Source organism: Dasypus novemcinctus, chromosome 7, assembly GCF_030445035.2.
Source record: "Dasypus novemcinctus isolate mDasNov1 chromosome 7, mDasNov1.1.hap2, whole genome shotgun sequence".
Taxonomy (NCBI): domain Eukaryota; kingdom Metazoa; phylum Chordata; class Mammalia; order Cingulata; family Dasypodidae; genus Dasypus; species Dasypus novemcinctus.
The window spans coordinates 10,859,289-10,872,858 of NC_080679.1; the positions used below are offsets into that span (position 1 = coordinate 10,859,289).

Below are 13,570 nucleotides of genomic sequence, written 5' to 3' on the forward strand. Positions count from 1 at the left end.
TGGCAGATGTCACCCGGCATAGTCGAGAGCCGAGCGCGCCGTTTGGAGCCCAAGCTGTGATTCATAAAATTTGGGGCAGTCGAATTGAGAATTCCCCGCGACTGGCAGGCCATGCAGGCACCCGGCGGCAAGGGGCAAGGACACGCAGAGTGGCTGCCGTGCGAGCGGAGCCAAGCGGTGAGCAGCAAGCTGGGCGCAGGCGTGCCCTGTAGGAAGTAACCCCAGCACTCACACTCATTCACACAGATGTGCTCCCATGCACTCATTCTCCTACACTCACACTCATAAACCCATTCACACACGTGTACACACATGCTCGTGTGCAGGCGTCTACACACGTTCACACTCACCTAGTCCACACGTGCTCATTCACACACACTTACCTGCTCCCATGTGCCCATTCTCATACACTTACACTCACACTCATTACATTCACACATACACCCACACACATTCACTCACACTCATATACACATTCACACACATTCGCACACACGTACACACGTTCTCACCTGCACACATTCACAGCCACAGTCCACACACATGGTCATTCACACACTCACACGCTCATGCATGCTCCCATGTTCACACACTCATACATGCTCCCATGTTCACACTCATGCATGCTCCCATGTTCACACGTTTATGCATGCTCCCGTGTCCACACGCTCATGCATGCTCCCATGTTCACACACTCATATATGCGCCCATGTTCACAAACTCATGCATGCTCCCGTGTTCACACACTCATGCATGCTCCCAGGCCCTTGTTCTCATACACTTACACTCACACACACTCACATACATTTATACATACATCACGCATACAAATATTTGCACATATGTACCTTCTCACCCACATGCATTCGTGCACATTCACACCCACAGTCCACACACGCTCATTCACACACTCACACACGCACTCCCGCCCCCGGGCCCCCCCCCCCCCGCGGTGTTTCTCACCACCTGGCTTAACGGCCTTCACTGATCTGGCCTGGCTCCCGGCCCCAGAAGGTTCGCTCCCTGAGGGCAGGGCTGGGTGAGCTCCCAGCCGAGCCCCCTGTCTCCCCGTCCCCGCGCCCCGCGGGTGCTCAGGGAACAGTCATTGGAGGAAGGGACGCCGGCAGGGGCTGGAGCCGGGCCTCAGCTGCCCGCTGCCTGCAAACCCAAATGCGTTTGAGTGGAGACCACATCGCAGAGGAAGAGAGCCGTGCCGGCGGGCGGGGCGGCAGACCCTGGACAGCTGCAGCGCACCCGTGACTCACCACCTATAAATGGACAAAGGGGTGCGTGTGGCCGTGAACGGGCCCAGCTGGCACCAGTTAGCCGTGATTCAGCGGCGCCTGCTCCACCCCAGCAGCCGGCCCCGCTCTGCCCGGCTACTTCCTGGCTCTCCCTGTCCTCTCAGTCAGGACAAAAGTGCCAGCGGCAGAGGGAGCCTGCTGGGTGTGTGTAGAGGGAGACACGTTCCCGGGCACGTGGAAGGGCCACCAGGAGGGAGACGTGGCCCCATCGATGTGCCTCCTCCTTGCAGGACTTGTCTTTTTTGGTGTGGTGGAATTTTTCCCTCGGTCTCTGCAAAGCTCGTCTGTGTCGGCTCTTTTAGTTACACCTGCTTGATCACTTCTCAGCCTTTTGGCTAAGATCAGTTGTGGCTCTATCTGCTTGAACTTGTGCGATATAATGGTTTGACATTTTCCTAAGAAATTTAGCAGCAGGAGAGCGATTCGATAGTAGCATCCGTCACAGAAGCTTCTGGAAACGCATTGCACATTATGGTTTTCGCTGCAGGCATTGTCGTTTTTAATTTTTGTTGTGGTAACGTGGATACAGCATAAAATTTCCCATTTCAGCACCTTTCACGTGTACAATTCAGGGGCATTGATGACACACGTCGTGCTCCCACCACCACCCATTCTCAGAACTTTCCCATTGCCCCATGAAGACACTCTGCCCTGCCAGTTGATTCGATGACTTTGGTGTCGGCCAGTGCAGGGTCTGCTGTCCGCGTGTCCATGAGGTCGGAGGTGATGTCGTTTTTGTGGCTTCTTATTCCCAAGCAGACAAGCTGTTAGGACTCGAGGTGTGCAGGCAGAGACCCCGCGTGCCGTCACCCCCGTCTCTGCCTCCCTTGTTTTAAGTCAGGGCAGACGCTGGGGAGCGGGTGGGCCCGTCTGACGCCCAGGTGTCCTCACTTAATGCCGAGGCCGGGCCCCTCGCCCGCAGACGTTTCAGCCATGCGGGTCTCACCCTCCTGCTCCCCGCCCACCCGCAGGCCATGTTTGAGCTGGTCACTTCCGAGGCGTCCTACTACAAAAGCCTGAACCTGCTTGTGTCCCACTTCATGGAGAACGAGCGGCTGAAGAAGCTCCTGCACCCCGTCCGAGGCGCACATCCTCTTCTCCAACGTCCTGGACGTCATGGCCGTCAGCGAGCGGTGAGTCCCTGCACCCCGCCCCCGCCCTTGGCCGGGACCCTTATCCCTCGCTTGGCAACGCCAAAGCCGGCGCCGGGCGCGCGGGGCTCTGGACACGGGCTCCTCTGCCTTTCGTACGTTCAGACTCTTCTGTAATAAACTATCAAGACACAGACACAGGAATGAAGACGCCCCGTCCACCACCGCGCCCCATGGGCGGCCGGTCGTGGCCCCCAGACAGTGCTGCTTGCGGGGCCCTCTGCGCCCGCCCACGTGGGCCCCCTCGGGGGGCTCCTGAGCGGCCCTGAGACGGGCAGGTCAGGCTCCAGGCTGCCCAGAGAGTCCCCACAATCTTGTCCTGGCGATGCCCGGGCCTGGCAAGGGCCCGAGGCCCCAGAGGGCCGGGGCAGCGTGGCCGTGGACCTGGACATCCTCTGCTCCTGTCGGGCCGCATAGCAGGCGTGCGCGGACGTGCTTCCTGACCTGCGCTCTGCCGTGGCCCGGGTGAAGGGGGGTAGAAGCCTATGTCCTTGAGAGTGAACTCCAGGGTGCGTTAGGATAAAAGAGCCCTTTCCCCTTTTTTGCTGTAGACCATGGGGTTTTGCAGCTAAAAGAGGACACAGGACCAACCGTCCGACACCCGTGCCCCCACCCCGGCTTCAGATGCGTGGCCTGAAGCACAGCCAGGCAGCGTGTCCCCCCCACCCCAGCTGTGGGTCCCTGGGAGGGGCTCGCTCCGCGGGGACCCCCCAGCACGGGCTCTGTGAGCCCCCACCTCACGCAACCCCTGCCCGCCACACCAGCCCCTCCCCTGGGTGTCCGTGGTCCCGTGGCTCCTGCTCGTGGCTGCCCCCTCCCTGGGGCCAGCGTCAAAGACAGATCCCGGCTGAGGGGCGTCCTTTGGTTTGTGTTTTATTATGGGAAACCCCAAACAGAAAAGCAGAAGGAGCCCATGCACGCCGCGCTGGCTGCAGCAGCGAGCGGTCAGCAGGTGGTGTGTCCCGGCTGATCCCGCCCGCCCCGGTGCCATCACCCACCCGCCCTGGGCTTGGCCTGCATGCTGCTCTGGGCAGGCCGCTCCCTGGGCTCTGGCCTCCCAGGGCCCCTGAACCGCAGCCACGCCCCTTCCAGGTTCCTCCTGGAGCTGGAGCACCGGATGGAGGAGAATGTCGTCATCTCGGACGTGTGTGACATCGTGCATCGCTACGCGGCCGAGCACTTCGCCGTGTACATCACCTACGTCAGCAACCAGACCTACCAGGAGAGGACCTACAAGCAGCTGCTGTGCGTGCCCCGGGTGGTCCTCGGGGCAGCTGAGGGGGCGCCCTGGGTGGTCCTCAGGCAGCTGCTGTGGACGCCCTGGGTGGTCCTGGAGGAAGCTGCTGTGGGCGCCCTGGGTGGTCCTTGGGCAGCTGCTGTGGGCGCCCCGGGTGGTCCTCGGGCAGCAGCTGTGGGCGCCCTGGGTGGTCCTCGGGGCAGCTGCCGTGGGTGCCCCGGGTGGTCCTGGAGGAAGCTGCTGTGGGCGCCCTGGGTGGTCCTCAGAGCAGCAGCTGTGGGTGCCCCGGGTGGTCCTCGGAGCAGCAGTTGTGGGCGCCCTGGGTGGTCCTGGAGGAAGCTGCTGTGGGCGCCCCGGGTGGTCCTGGAGGAAGCTGCTGTGGGCGCCCTGGGTGGTCCTCGGGCAGCTGCTGTGGGCGCCCCGGGTGGTCCTCGGAGCAGCAGCTGTGGGTGCCCCGGGTGGTCCTGGAGGAAGCTGCTGTGGGCGCCCTGGGTGGTCCTCGGAGCAGCAGCTGTGGGTGCCCTGGGTGGTCCTGGAGGAAGCTGCTGTGGGCGCCCCGGGTGGTCCTGGAGGAAGCTGCTGTGGGCGCCCCGGGTGGTCCTGGAGGAAGCTGCTGTGGGCGCCCTGGGTGGTCCTCGGGCAGCTGCTGTGGGCGCCCCGGGTGGTCCTCGGAGCAGCAGCTGTGGGTGCCCCGGGTGGTCCTGGAGGAAGCTGCTGTGGGCGCCCCTGGGTGGCCCTCGAGGAAGCTGCTGTGGGCGCCCTGGGTGGTCCTGGAGGAAGCTGCTGTGGGCGCCCTGGGTGGCCCTCGAGGAAGCTGCTGTGGGCGCCCTGGGTGGTCCTGGAGGAAGCTGCTGTGGGCGCCCCCGGTGGTCCTCGGGGCAGCTGCTGTGGGCACCCCTGGGTGGGTCTTTGGGGGCAGGCACCTCTTTTTCCTCTGAACCCCACTTTCTCAGTGCCCAAGTGGGCCCCAGAAGGTGGCCAGCTGGTTATGGGGTCAAAACCCGGCACGTTTCGGGGTGTCTCAGTGCCAGTGGAGAAACGTTCCCACACCTGAGCCCTCGTGGCTGTGGCCGGAGCTGCCGTGCAAAGCTCAGTGGGGTCAGGGGAACCCTGGGCCAGAGGGCAAGCCGGACCCGAGAAGCCCGAGGAGCTGGCGGGAGGTGGCGGGAGCTGGCGCCGGGCGAGGCCGGGGAGGCGGGGGGCTACCGCAGCACCCGCAGGCTCTCCTGGGGCCTCAGCGGTGGCGAGGACGCTCAGCCAGCAAGTCGCCTAGAAATGTTCACGTTTCTCAAAGTGCCGGAGGCCTCTGAGTCCCGGTGCCTAAACCTGCCGCCCCCTGGCCTTTCCCTCGAGCCGGGAGGTCACTGGGGCAGCTAACGGCGGAGCAGGCGAGGTCTGGCGACCTACCCCTGGTGTTTGGAACTGGAAGGATCAGGTGGCTATTTTTTTGAGGCCAAAGATTAACAAAACAAGCACTGGGGAAAACGGAATCTACACACTGAGCAGGTGGGCCTTTCACTGAGCTGCCCCGTGTGGGGCAAGTGCAGACTGAGCCTGCAGAGGGCAGAGGGCAGAGGGCAGAGGCCGAGGGCTGAGGGCAGAGGCCAAGGGCAGAGACTGCGGGCAGAGGGCAGAGGCTGCGGACAGATGGCTCCTGTCCCGCCGCGTGCCCCTTCCAGGGCCCGGGCTCCTCTCCAGCTAGCCTTCTCCCGGGGCCCTGGTTGGTTGCCAGAAAAGCTGCGGTTTCCCTGGCGGGCGTCTCTGGCTGCTGCTTGCTCCTGTCACCTCAGTCCCTGCTGTGCGGTGTCGTAGAATTGTGCATTTGATTCACAGACTCGGGCATGGGGTGACTCCACCCACGCACAGCCTCGCTGGCACAGGCTTCCCGTGCCAGGCACATGGGGCCACTGTGGTCACTGGACCCGGGCACCGGCCGTGAAAGCAGGACGTGTATGGTGGCCCAGGACCGTCTGGGGCTGCCGGGCCGGGGGCTTGGCGGGAGGGAGCGCCTGCCACCCGTGGCCCACCCTCCGTGCCTGTGTTCCCAGCCAGGAGAAGGCCGCCTTCCGGGAGCTGATCGGGCAGCTGGAGCTCGACCCCAAGTGCAGGGGGCTGCCCTTCTCCTCCTTCCTCATCCTGCCCTTCCAGAGGATCACCCGCCTCAAGCTGCTCGTCCAGGTACCGGCCCTCCCCACGCGGGCCTCGCGGGCTCTTCTCGCGCCACGTTGTTTCCTTCGGCCACTCAGGTGCCCGTCGGCTTTTAGAAAGTCCCTTTACCCAACATGCAGTGGTTAAGCGCCTCCTGTGTACCCAGCCTGTTCCTGGGCAGTGGGAACTTGACCCCTGCTCCCCGGGAGGCCACATTCTGTGGGGAGAGACCAACAAGCAGATGCCACCAGGACATGGCCGTGATGACAAACTGGGGTAAGAAGGGGGGTGACTGGCCACAGGGGGAGGGTCTTGGACAAGTGGCCTTTAAGCTGAGGCTTGGCTGACAGGAAGGAACCGGCCAGCTGATGGTGTGGAGGGAAGAGCATTCTATGAAGCAGGAACGGCTTGTGCAAAGGCCCTGAGGCAGCAGAGTAGCTGGAGAAAAGGCCAGCAGTAAACTGAGGAAACACGGTGAAGGGGCGTGGGTAAGCGGGTGCAGGCAGATGCTGGAGGGCCAGGTGGCTGGGAAGACACCTGTGCTCTGTCCTCGGTGTGACAGGGTGACATGCCCTGATGGGTGTCGTCAGGGTGCACCGCCCTGCCACGTGGAGCACAAAGGGCAGAAGAGGGAGATGGGAGATGGGAGGGGGCTAGGCAGCTATGTGAGAGACGAAGGCCTGCGCCGTGATGGAGACCCCGGAGAGAGGCCGTCTGAGTCAAGACGTGGACTTGCTGTTGATGAGGAAGAAGGAAGAAGAGCCCAGAGGGGCCGCAAGGCTCCGAGCTGGAGCACCGTGGGCTGATGCGCGGCCTCACGATGGGGGTGGACGGGGTTGGTTTGGAGCAGGTGGAGTTTGGGGTGACTTTTGGCAGTTGACCCAAACCTGGAGTCAGAGTCAGAGGGGAGGGCCGCAGCTCTCACTCTGGGGTGCGTCAGAATCTGCGCAGTTTAGTGGATGGGACCTCCAGGCACAAAAGAAAGGGCCTCCCGGACACGGTGCCTAAGAAGGAACAGCCATGGGAAGCGGACTTGGCCCAGTGGTTAGGGCGTCCGTCTACCACATGGGAGGTCCACGGTTCAACCCCCGGGCCTTCTTGACTCGTGTGGAGCTGGCCCATGCTCAGTGCTGATGTGCGCAAGGAGTGCCCTGCCACGCAGGGGTGTCCCCCGCGTAGAGGAGCCCACGCGCAAGGAGTGCGCCCCCTAAGGAGAGCCGCCCAGGAATGGCGCCACACACACGGAGAGCTGATGCAGCAAGATGACGCAACAAAAAGAGACACAGATTCCTGGTGCCGCTGACAAGAATACAAGTGGACACAGAAGATCACACAGCGAATGGACACAGAGAGCCGACAACTGGGGGGCGGGATTAAAAAAATTAATTAATTAAAAAAAAAAAAAAAAAAGGAACAGCCAGGGAGGGAGGAGGAAAACCGAGAGAGCTGAGAGCTCAGGTCCCGGGAGCCCAGAGCGGACCAGAAGTCCTGGAAAGGGGAGTCGCCCGTGGAAGTGGGGGACGCCCTGCCTGAGCTGTGCCATTTGCAGGGCCGAGCCGAGACGGTGCCGGTGAGCCCCTAGCGAGGCGGAGCCAGAGGCTAGATGTTGGGGGCTGAAGACCAGGACAGCTCTGCAGGAGCCTGGGCTGGAAGAAGCACCCAACCGGACAGCCATGTGAAAGCACCCAGTGCAGCCACCCTCCTCAGGCTCAGGGCAGTCAGGGGCTCCAGGGAAGTCGTTTTTAAACTTGGGAGAAGCAGAACAGAAGGCATAGCAGCTCCTAATGATGCAGAGGGAAAGTACCGGAAGCACTTGTAGAGGAAAGAGCACACACGGGGGTATCAAGTCTTAACTTTTGTATAAAGGAAAGCAACAAAGCTGAGGTGAAACCTACCGTAATTTTGTTATTAGGAAAACAGTGGAATCGGGGAAGCCCAGAACTGCCTGGGGTGGGGCTGTCGGGGAAGGAGGCGCCAGAGCAAGTGGGGCCAAGCTGATCCCCAAGGGGCGGCAGGGGGGAGGGGCCACTGTGTATGGGGGGTCTCAGGGGCATGTCTGAGATGAAGCCAGGGTGGGGGTGCACATGCAGGATAACAAAGCCACCTTGCCCCCCCCCCCCCCCCCCCGCCTGAGGCTGCAGCCGTGACCTGGTCAGCTGGGAGTTTTATTCCAGTGAGAAAAGGCGCTGGAGCTGCACCATCCGGCTGGGGAGGGCACCTGGCCGCATGCGGGGAGGACGGGGCCGGGAGGCCGCTGATAGCCCTCAGGTTTGCTTGGCCCCGGGTTGGGGCACAGGTGGCTGACACAGAAGGACGCCTGGGCTGGCGGAGCCTGGCCTGGAGCTCAGGAGAGAAGCCTGAGGACAGATAAGAGGAAAAAGCAGTGACAGTGACAGTTACCCAGAGGGCTGGCCAGGCTGAGAACGGACATCAGCAACATCCACAGTCGGTGGAGATACTTGATACGGCATTGCCCACGCAGCAGAGAAGGCGGTCAGATTGTGCTGGCATGCACCCAAACCTTGTAACGAGGGCAAGCCATGTGGCTGTTGCTGGACTTTCTGTCCGTGCACGGTGCTACCTCAGGGCCTTTGCACAGAGAACGCCCTTTCCTCCAGGTCATCACCTGGCCGGCTCCCTCCTATCCGCTTAAATGTCACTCGTCTAGTTTTCCTGTGCCCCCACTAGGCAGTGGCCAGCCAGCCCCTACCATGTTACCCATTAAAAATGCGGACACAGTGGAGATCGCTGGGTCCAGCCACGTGATGTGTGAAAGAGCAATACAAAAGTTGTCATTTGGAGGTGAAGGCAGTTAGGAAGGTAGTTTTTTTCGCACTTGAAGAGAAAGTATCTCAGTAAGACTGGAGTTCTCGAGCCTCGGGGGCCTGGCGACTCGGCTTCCAGGGGCGAGCCCAGAGGGGAGAGTGCAGGGGAGGCCCCTGGGCCCAGCATCGGCGTTTGGGCCTCCCTGGGGAAGGGCTGGCCCTGGCCAGGAATGGTCGCCCTCGCTGCCAGCCCCCGTGGCCTCCTTCGCTGTGACCGTCCTAGCCCTGTGAGGTCACGGGCTCTGGCTCAAGACAGAAGAGTGTAACACGGTGGCCTCTGAGCCGCGTGAGGTTTTACTGCCAGGCTCTGGGTCAGGATGCTCGGCCCACAGCGGAGGGGGAGGGGGTTTCTCGCACCCTCTACCGCCAGGTAGGGCCTTGCCCATGGGTGCCGCGGGGCGGGCGAGGCTGTTTGGGGCAGTGGGAATCATACACTATGAAAATTAACGCAGCCTTTTCCCATGCTTTAGAACATTCTGAAGCGGGTGGAGGAAAGGTCTGAGCACGAGTGCACGGCTTTGGATGCCCACAAGGAGCTGGAACTGGTGAGTGGGGCTCCCTCTTTCCACCTGTGTTTCCCAGCAAGCTCCTTTCCTCCTCTAGGCCCGCCTTCCCACCCCTGCTCTCTCCCATCCTGGGGGTATCTTTAGAAAAACGCAACTTTATTGAAATAGTTTCATTTGCAACCAAGAAAAGTCAGGGGGGGCTAAAACCGTGCCTGGGGCACAGCAGCAGCACGGCGCCCCTGCCCACCGAGCTTGCCTGCCGGCCCCCAGCCCTGGCACCTCCTGCGTGACGCCACGAGGCTGGTGGTGGCCTCGCCGTGCCCGGATGAGCGTGTTGCCTGCGCCCGGCGCCCCATGCCCGGCCTCCCCTGTCTCGGCAGGGGCTCAGACCCCACCAGCTGTCCGGGTGAGCAGATCCACCAGGAAGCGTCCCCTCCTGGTGGGCGCTCATTTCCGCCACCCTCAAGTGCTTGCTGCAGGCACCTCGTGCCCTTCTGCTCTCGCCAGCCGGGCTGGGCGCCGGCCGCGCTCCTGATGCCGCGGCCATGGTGGGGGCCGGAGGGAGGTGCTCCCTGCGCCTTCGTCGGCAGTGGCTGCTCAGTCAAAGGAAGGGGCCCCGGCAACCTGGGAGTCCACAGGACCTCCAGCCTCGCCCGCACGCACCCTGCCCCTGGCCTCACTGCGAGCCGTCGTCGGCCCAGGTGGCCGCTGAATCTTCTGGCAATGGCTGCCTTTGAGCATCCAGGAGGGCAGTCCCCAGCCCGCCACGGAAGGCTAGAACCTGGAGGGCCGGCCCGAGCAGGCTGTCGGGGGCCCGGCGACCTGTGACCCCGAAGCATCGTCCCCCACTGCCCACGACGAAAGCAGAGCTTCCCTGTTCCTCGATGAGATACGGGTTCGTTCCAGCCCCACCAGGGCCCCAGAAGGCGATTCAGGGACCCCAGCGCCCCCAAGGGGCCTCCCTGGGGTCAGCCAGGACACGTGTGCATTTTCCATTTTTAAGGTTTATTCTGCCTTTATCCCCGTTCTTTATCTTCTTCTAGTTTATGAAAGTCACTGATGTTCAAAACAAAGGCAGAGCACGCTTCTGGGTAAAGAGGAGCCGGTCAAGATCAGGGGCGGCCGGCACCCCACTGCCGGCGCGGGGGCCCTCGCCCCTCCAGACCTCCCTAGATGGGCTTTGCTCTCGGTGTGGAGTGGCTGCATTTTTTAATGCTTTTTCCTGGCGTCAAGGTCCTCGGTCACTGCATCAGTCCCGGGGACGGCCTTGTGGGCTGCTGTTCCCCACTTTACGCCCAGCTCCGGGGTGCTGCGGCCACCTCTGGCCAGGGTGGAACTCCGTGTCCTTACCAGCAGTCCCCAGAAGTCATGGGAAATGCCATTTCTTGGACCTCTGGTGCCTAGGCGCCTCCCAGGAAGGGGATCTGCCTTCCACCGTGTGCCACGGAGCCCGTCCCCACTGCCTGGAGCCGTGCCAGCCTGTCTCTTCCATCCTGCCAGATGAGAAAGGGCCCCTATTGCTTTAACCTGCACCTCCAAGAGAACTGGGGGTTCAGTCATCTTCTCGTGTGTTCTTTGGGGTTTGCGTCCTAAGCACAAAGCACTGACTTTCTCCCCCAGAACTGACAGCCATAATCCATGTCCCCACTTGCCTTGGTTCCAGAAGGTGCTAGAGGAAGGAGTCCCAGCCCAGTGGGGACCGGCCGGTCAGTCGCAGCTCTGGCCGTTCGGCACTCTGGGCCTGAAGGGAGCGGGAGGCGGGGTCGGGGCCTGGGAGGCTGGGGGCCTCCTGACGCGTCCCCCTCCTCTCCCAGGTGGTGAAGGCGTGCAACGAGGGTGTCCGGAAAATGAGCCGCACCGAGCAGATGATCAGCATCCAGAAGAAGATGGAGTTCAAGACCAAGGTGTGTCTGAGCCCAGGGACCCATCCCGCCCGGAGAGCCCGAGGACCCCAGCCCGGGTGGTCGGGGAAACTGGCTCACTGGCCACGCTCACCAAACAGACACCGCCCTTGGGTGCCTGCCCACCGCCGCCCTCGCCAGAGGCCTGCCCTGGCGCACATGCACACGGCTCTCTCACATCCGCCTAGATTTGCCCCCCAAGGCGGGTGTGCAGCTCGCACAGGCAGGACCCAGGAGCCTGTCTGGGTCCAAGTCCCCTCTGCCCCTTCTTGGCCAGGCCACCCAAGTGGTCGTCTGCAGGAAGCACGAAGCGTTGTACGGGGCGGTCACCCTCCCGGGGATCCTGTGCAAAGCTGACGGAAGTTACCGACCTGCTCCCCCAAACCTTGAGAACTCAAGACATCGTTAGTGAACCCCCGAAAGGCTCCTGGGCTTCTGGGGACCGGGCCACGCCAGGGGGTAGCACCTGCCGTGGCTCCCTTGATCTGGGCGGGCTGTGAACCCCTCGAGGATGCAGACCTGCCCGGCTGACCGCCGATGCTCAGGGCACAAGTGGGAAACCCGCGCTGCCCCCGTGAGCCTGGCTGTGAACTTGGCCCCTCCTCTGATTCCGCGCGGCCCAGGCCGACCCCGGTGGGGTGACAGCAGGGCCAGCCACCACACGCACCTGAACCTCTTGTACGTGCACACTCACACCTGGCCACAGAAGGACAGACAAGTCCACAGACACAAATACACAGACGCTCACAAGCAGATACAGACACGCGCGCTTCCATCTCCCCGCACGTGTCCCGACTCGCCCTTTCCCCCCCAGCACCCGGGCGGGCAGCGGGCAAGGAGGCGGCCCCGGGCTGACCCTCGGCGCGCACGGGCATTGCCGCACACAGGAGGGGGAGCCTCCGGCGGGGGGTGCCTGGGGCGCCCCGCCGCCCTGACCCCGCCGCCCTCCCCCAGTCGGTGCCCATCATCTCCCACTCGCGCTGGCTGCTGAAGCAGGGCGAGCTGCAGCAGATGTCAGGCCCCAGGACTTCCCGGACCCTGCGGACCAAGAAACTCTTCCGGGAAATTTACCTCTTCCTCTTCAACGACCTACTGGTCATCTGCCGGCAGATTCCGGGGTGAGCTGGGGACCGCGGCCAGCACGGCCCTTTGACCTGTGGGCGGGCAGGTGGACAGGCCCCCGTCCCTCCCGGGCGGGAAAGCAGCCCTAACGACGAGGAGCTCCACCGCCCCTGTCCGCCGCCCCTGTCCACCGCCCTTCTACCCGGCGGCAGCTCCGGGGTGGCCCACAGGCTGGGGGGACCCAGCCGGCCGGGGAGGCGCTGGGGGAGGCCGTCCAGACTCAGGCGTGGGGGCCAGGTCTAAGGTCTAGCTGACACCCTGAGCTTCCGTTTCCCCTTCCACGTAAAGGGGGTCTTACCCCAGGTCCCTGGGCGCCCACCCAGCTCAGCCGGTCCGAGCTGACCTCAGTCCCACGCCCCACCCCAGCCTCAGCCTCTGGGGGGGGGGGCAGCTTCCGGGAGGAGGGCGGGGGCCTCCCGGGACCCCCTCAGGACCGCCGCGCCCGCTCTGCCCCGTGGTCCCCCCAGAGACAAGTACCAGGTGTTCGACTCGGCGCCGCGGGGCCTGCTGCGCGTGGAGGAGCTGGAGGACCAGGGCCAGACGCTGGCCAACGTGTTCATCCTGCGGCTGCTGGAGAACGCCGACGACCGCGAGGCCACCTACATGCTGAAGGCGTCCTCCCAGTGAGCGCCCGCCCACCCGTGCCTGGGGCTCAGCACCCCACCCGCCCTGCCCGAACCCCGCCGCACGGTCCCGCCAGGGCAGTTAGTGTGGGGCTGTGGCGCCTTTAGGAGGCGCAGCCTGTTCCTGGCCTGTGTGCATTCATGCGTGTGTGTGCAAAGTGTGGGCACACGTCGTGTGCACATGTCTTGCACACGTGTGTGCATTCAAGTGTGTGTGTGTGTACATATGCACAAGTGGACTTCAGGCTCTGGCCAGGCATTCCATTCAGATGAGCCACCCTAGGGCCCCCATGGCCCCGCTCTCTGCGCCAGGGACCCAGCAGTGGGGTGACGAGCTCCCTCGCCACGTGGCCCCAGGCCCAGCCCAGCACCTCGCTGCGCAGCCAGGACCCCTGCCTCGGAGCCGGGCAGCGTGGCCCCCGCTCCTCCCCCACCCTCACACAGGGGCCCTCTGCCAGGGTCTCGGGCTCCAGGACACGCTGGCAGCCTGGGAAGGGATGACGTCGGCCTTTCTCAGCTTGGCCGTGTCTGAGAGATCGTGGCACCCGTGAAGCGGCCACGGTGTGGGGATAGGGCGGAGGGTTCACTCCCATGGACTGATTTCTAAAAGCCCTGCCCCGGCAGACTGGACGCCCACCCCTGGGACTGGGTCCATGTCGGGTTAACCCCTGAACGGCCAGCCTCCGTGGCACCCTCTGAGTGTCGCCCGGCAGAGCGTCAAGCGACCTGCGACGTGGGTGGGATTCTGAGTGG

General features: G+C 63.4%; 1 protein-coding gene across 1 annotated transcript in view; it reads left to right on the forward strand.

Moving 5' to 3' along the window:
* The window catches only part of NGEF (neuronal guanine nucleotide exchange factor), a gene marked incomplete at its 5' end in the record, with an annotated part of 90,556 nt that overhangs the window by 73,017 nt on the left and 3,969 nt on the right, over positions 1 to 13,570 (forward strand). Inside the window, 8 exon segments of the mRNA XM_058299656.1 lie at positions 2,276 to 2,377; positions 2,379 to 2,437; positions 3,548 to 3,700; positions 5,741 to 5,870; positions 9,136 to 9,210; positions 10,986 to 11,075; positions 12,027 to 12,190; positions 12,662 to 12,817. Of these exon segments, the coding sequence (XP_058155639.1) occupies positions 2,276 to 2,377; positions 2,379 to 2,437; positions 3,548 to 3,700; positions 5,741 to 5,870; positions 9,136 to 9,210; positions 10,986 to 11,075; positions 12,027 to 12,190; positions 12,662 to 12,817 (929 nt within the window).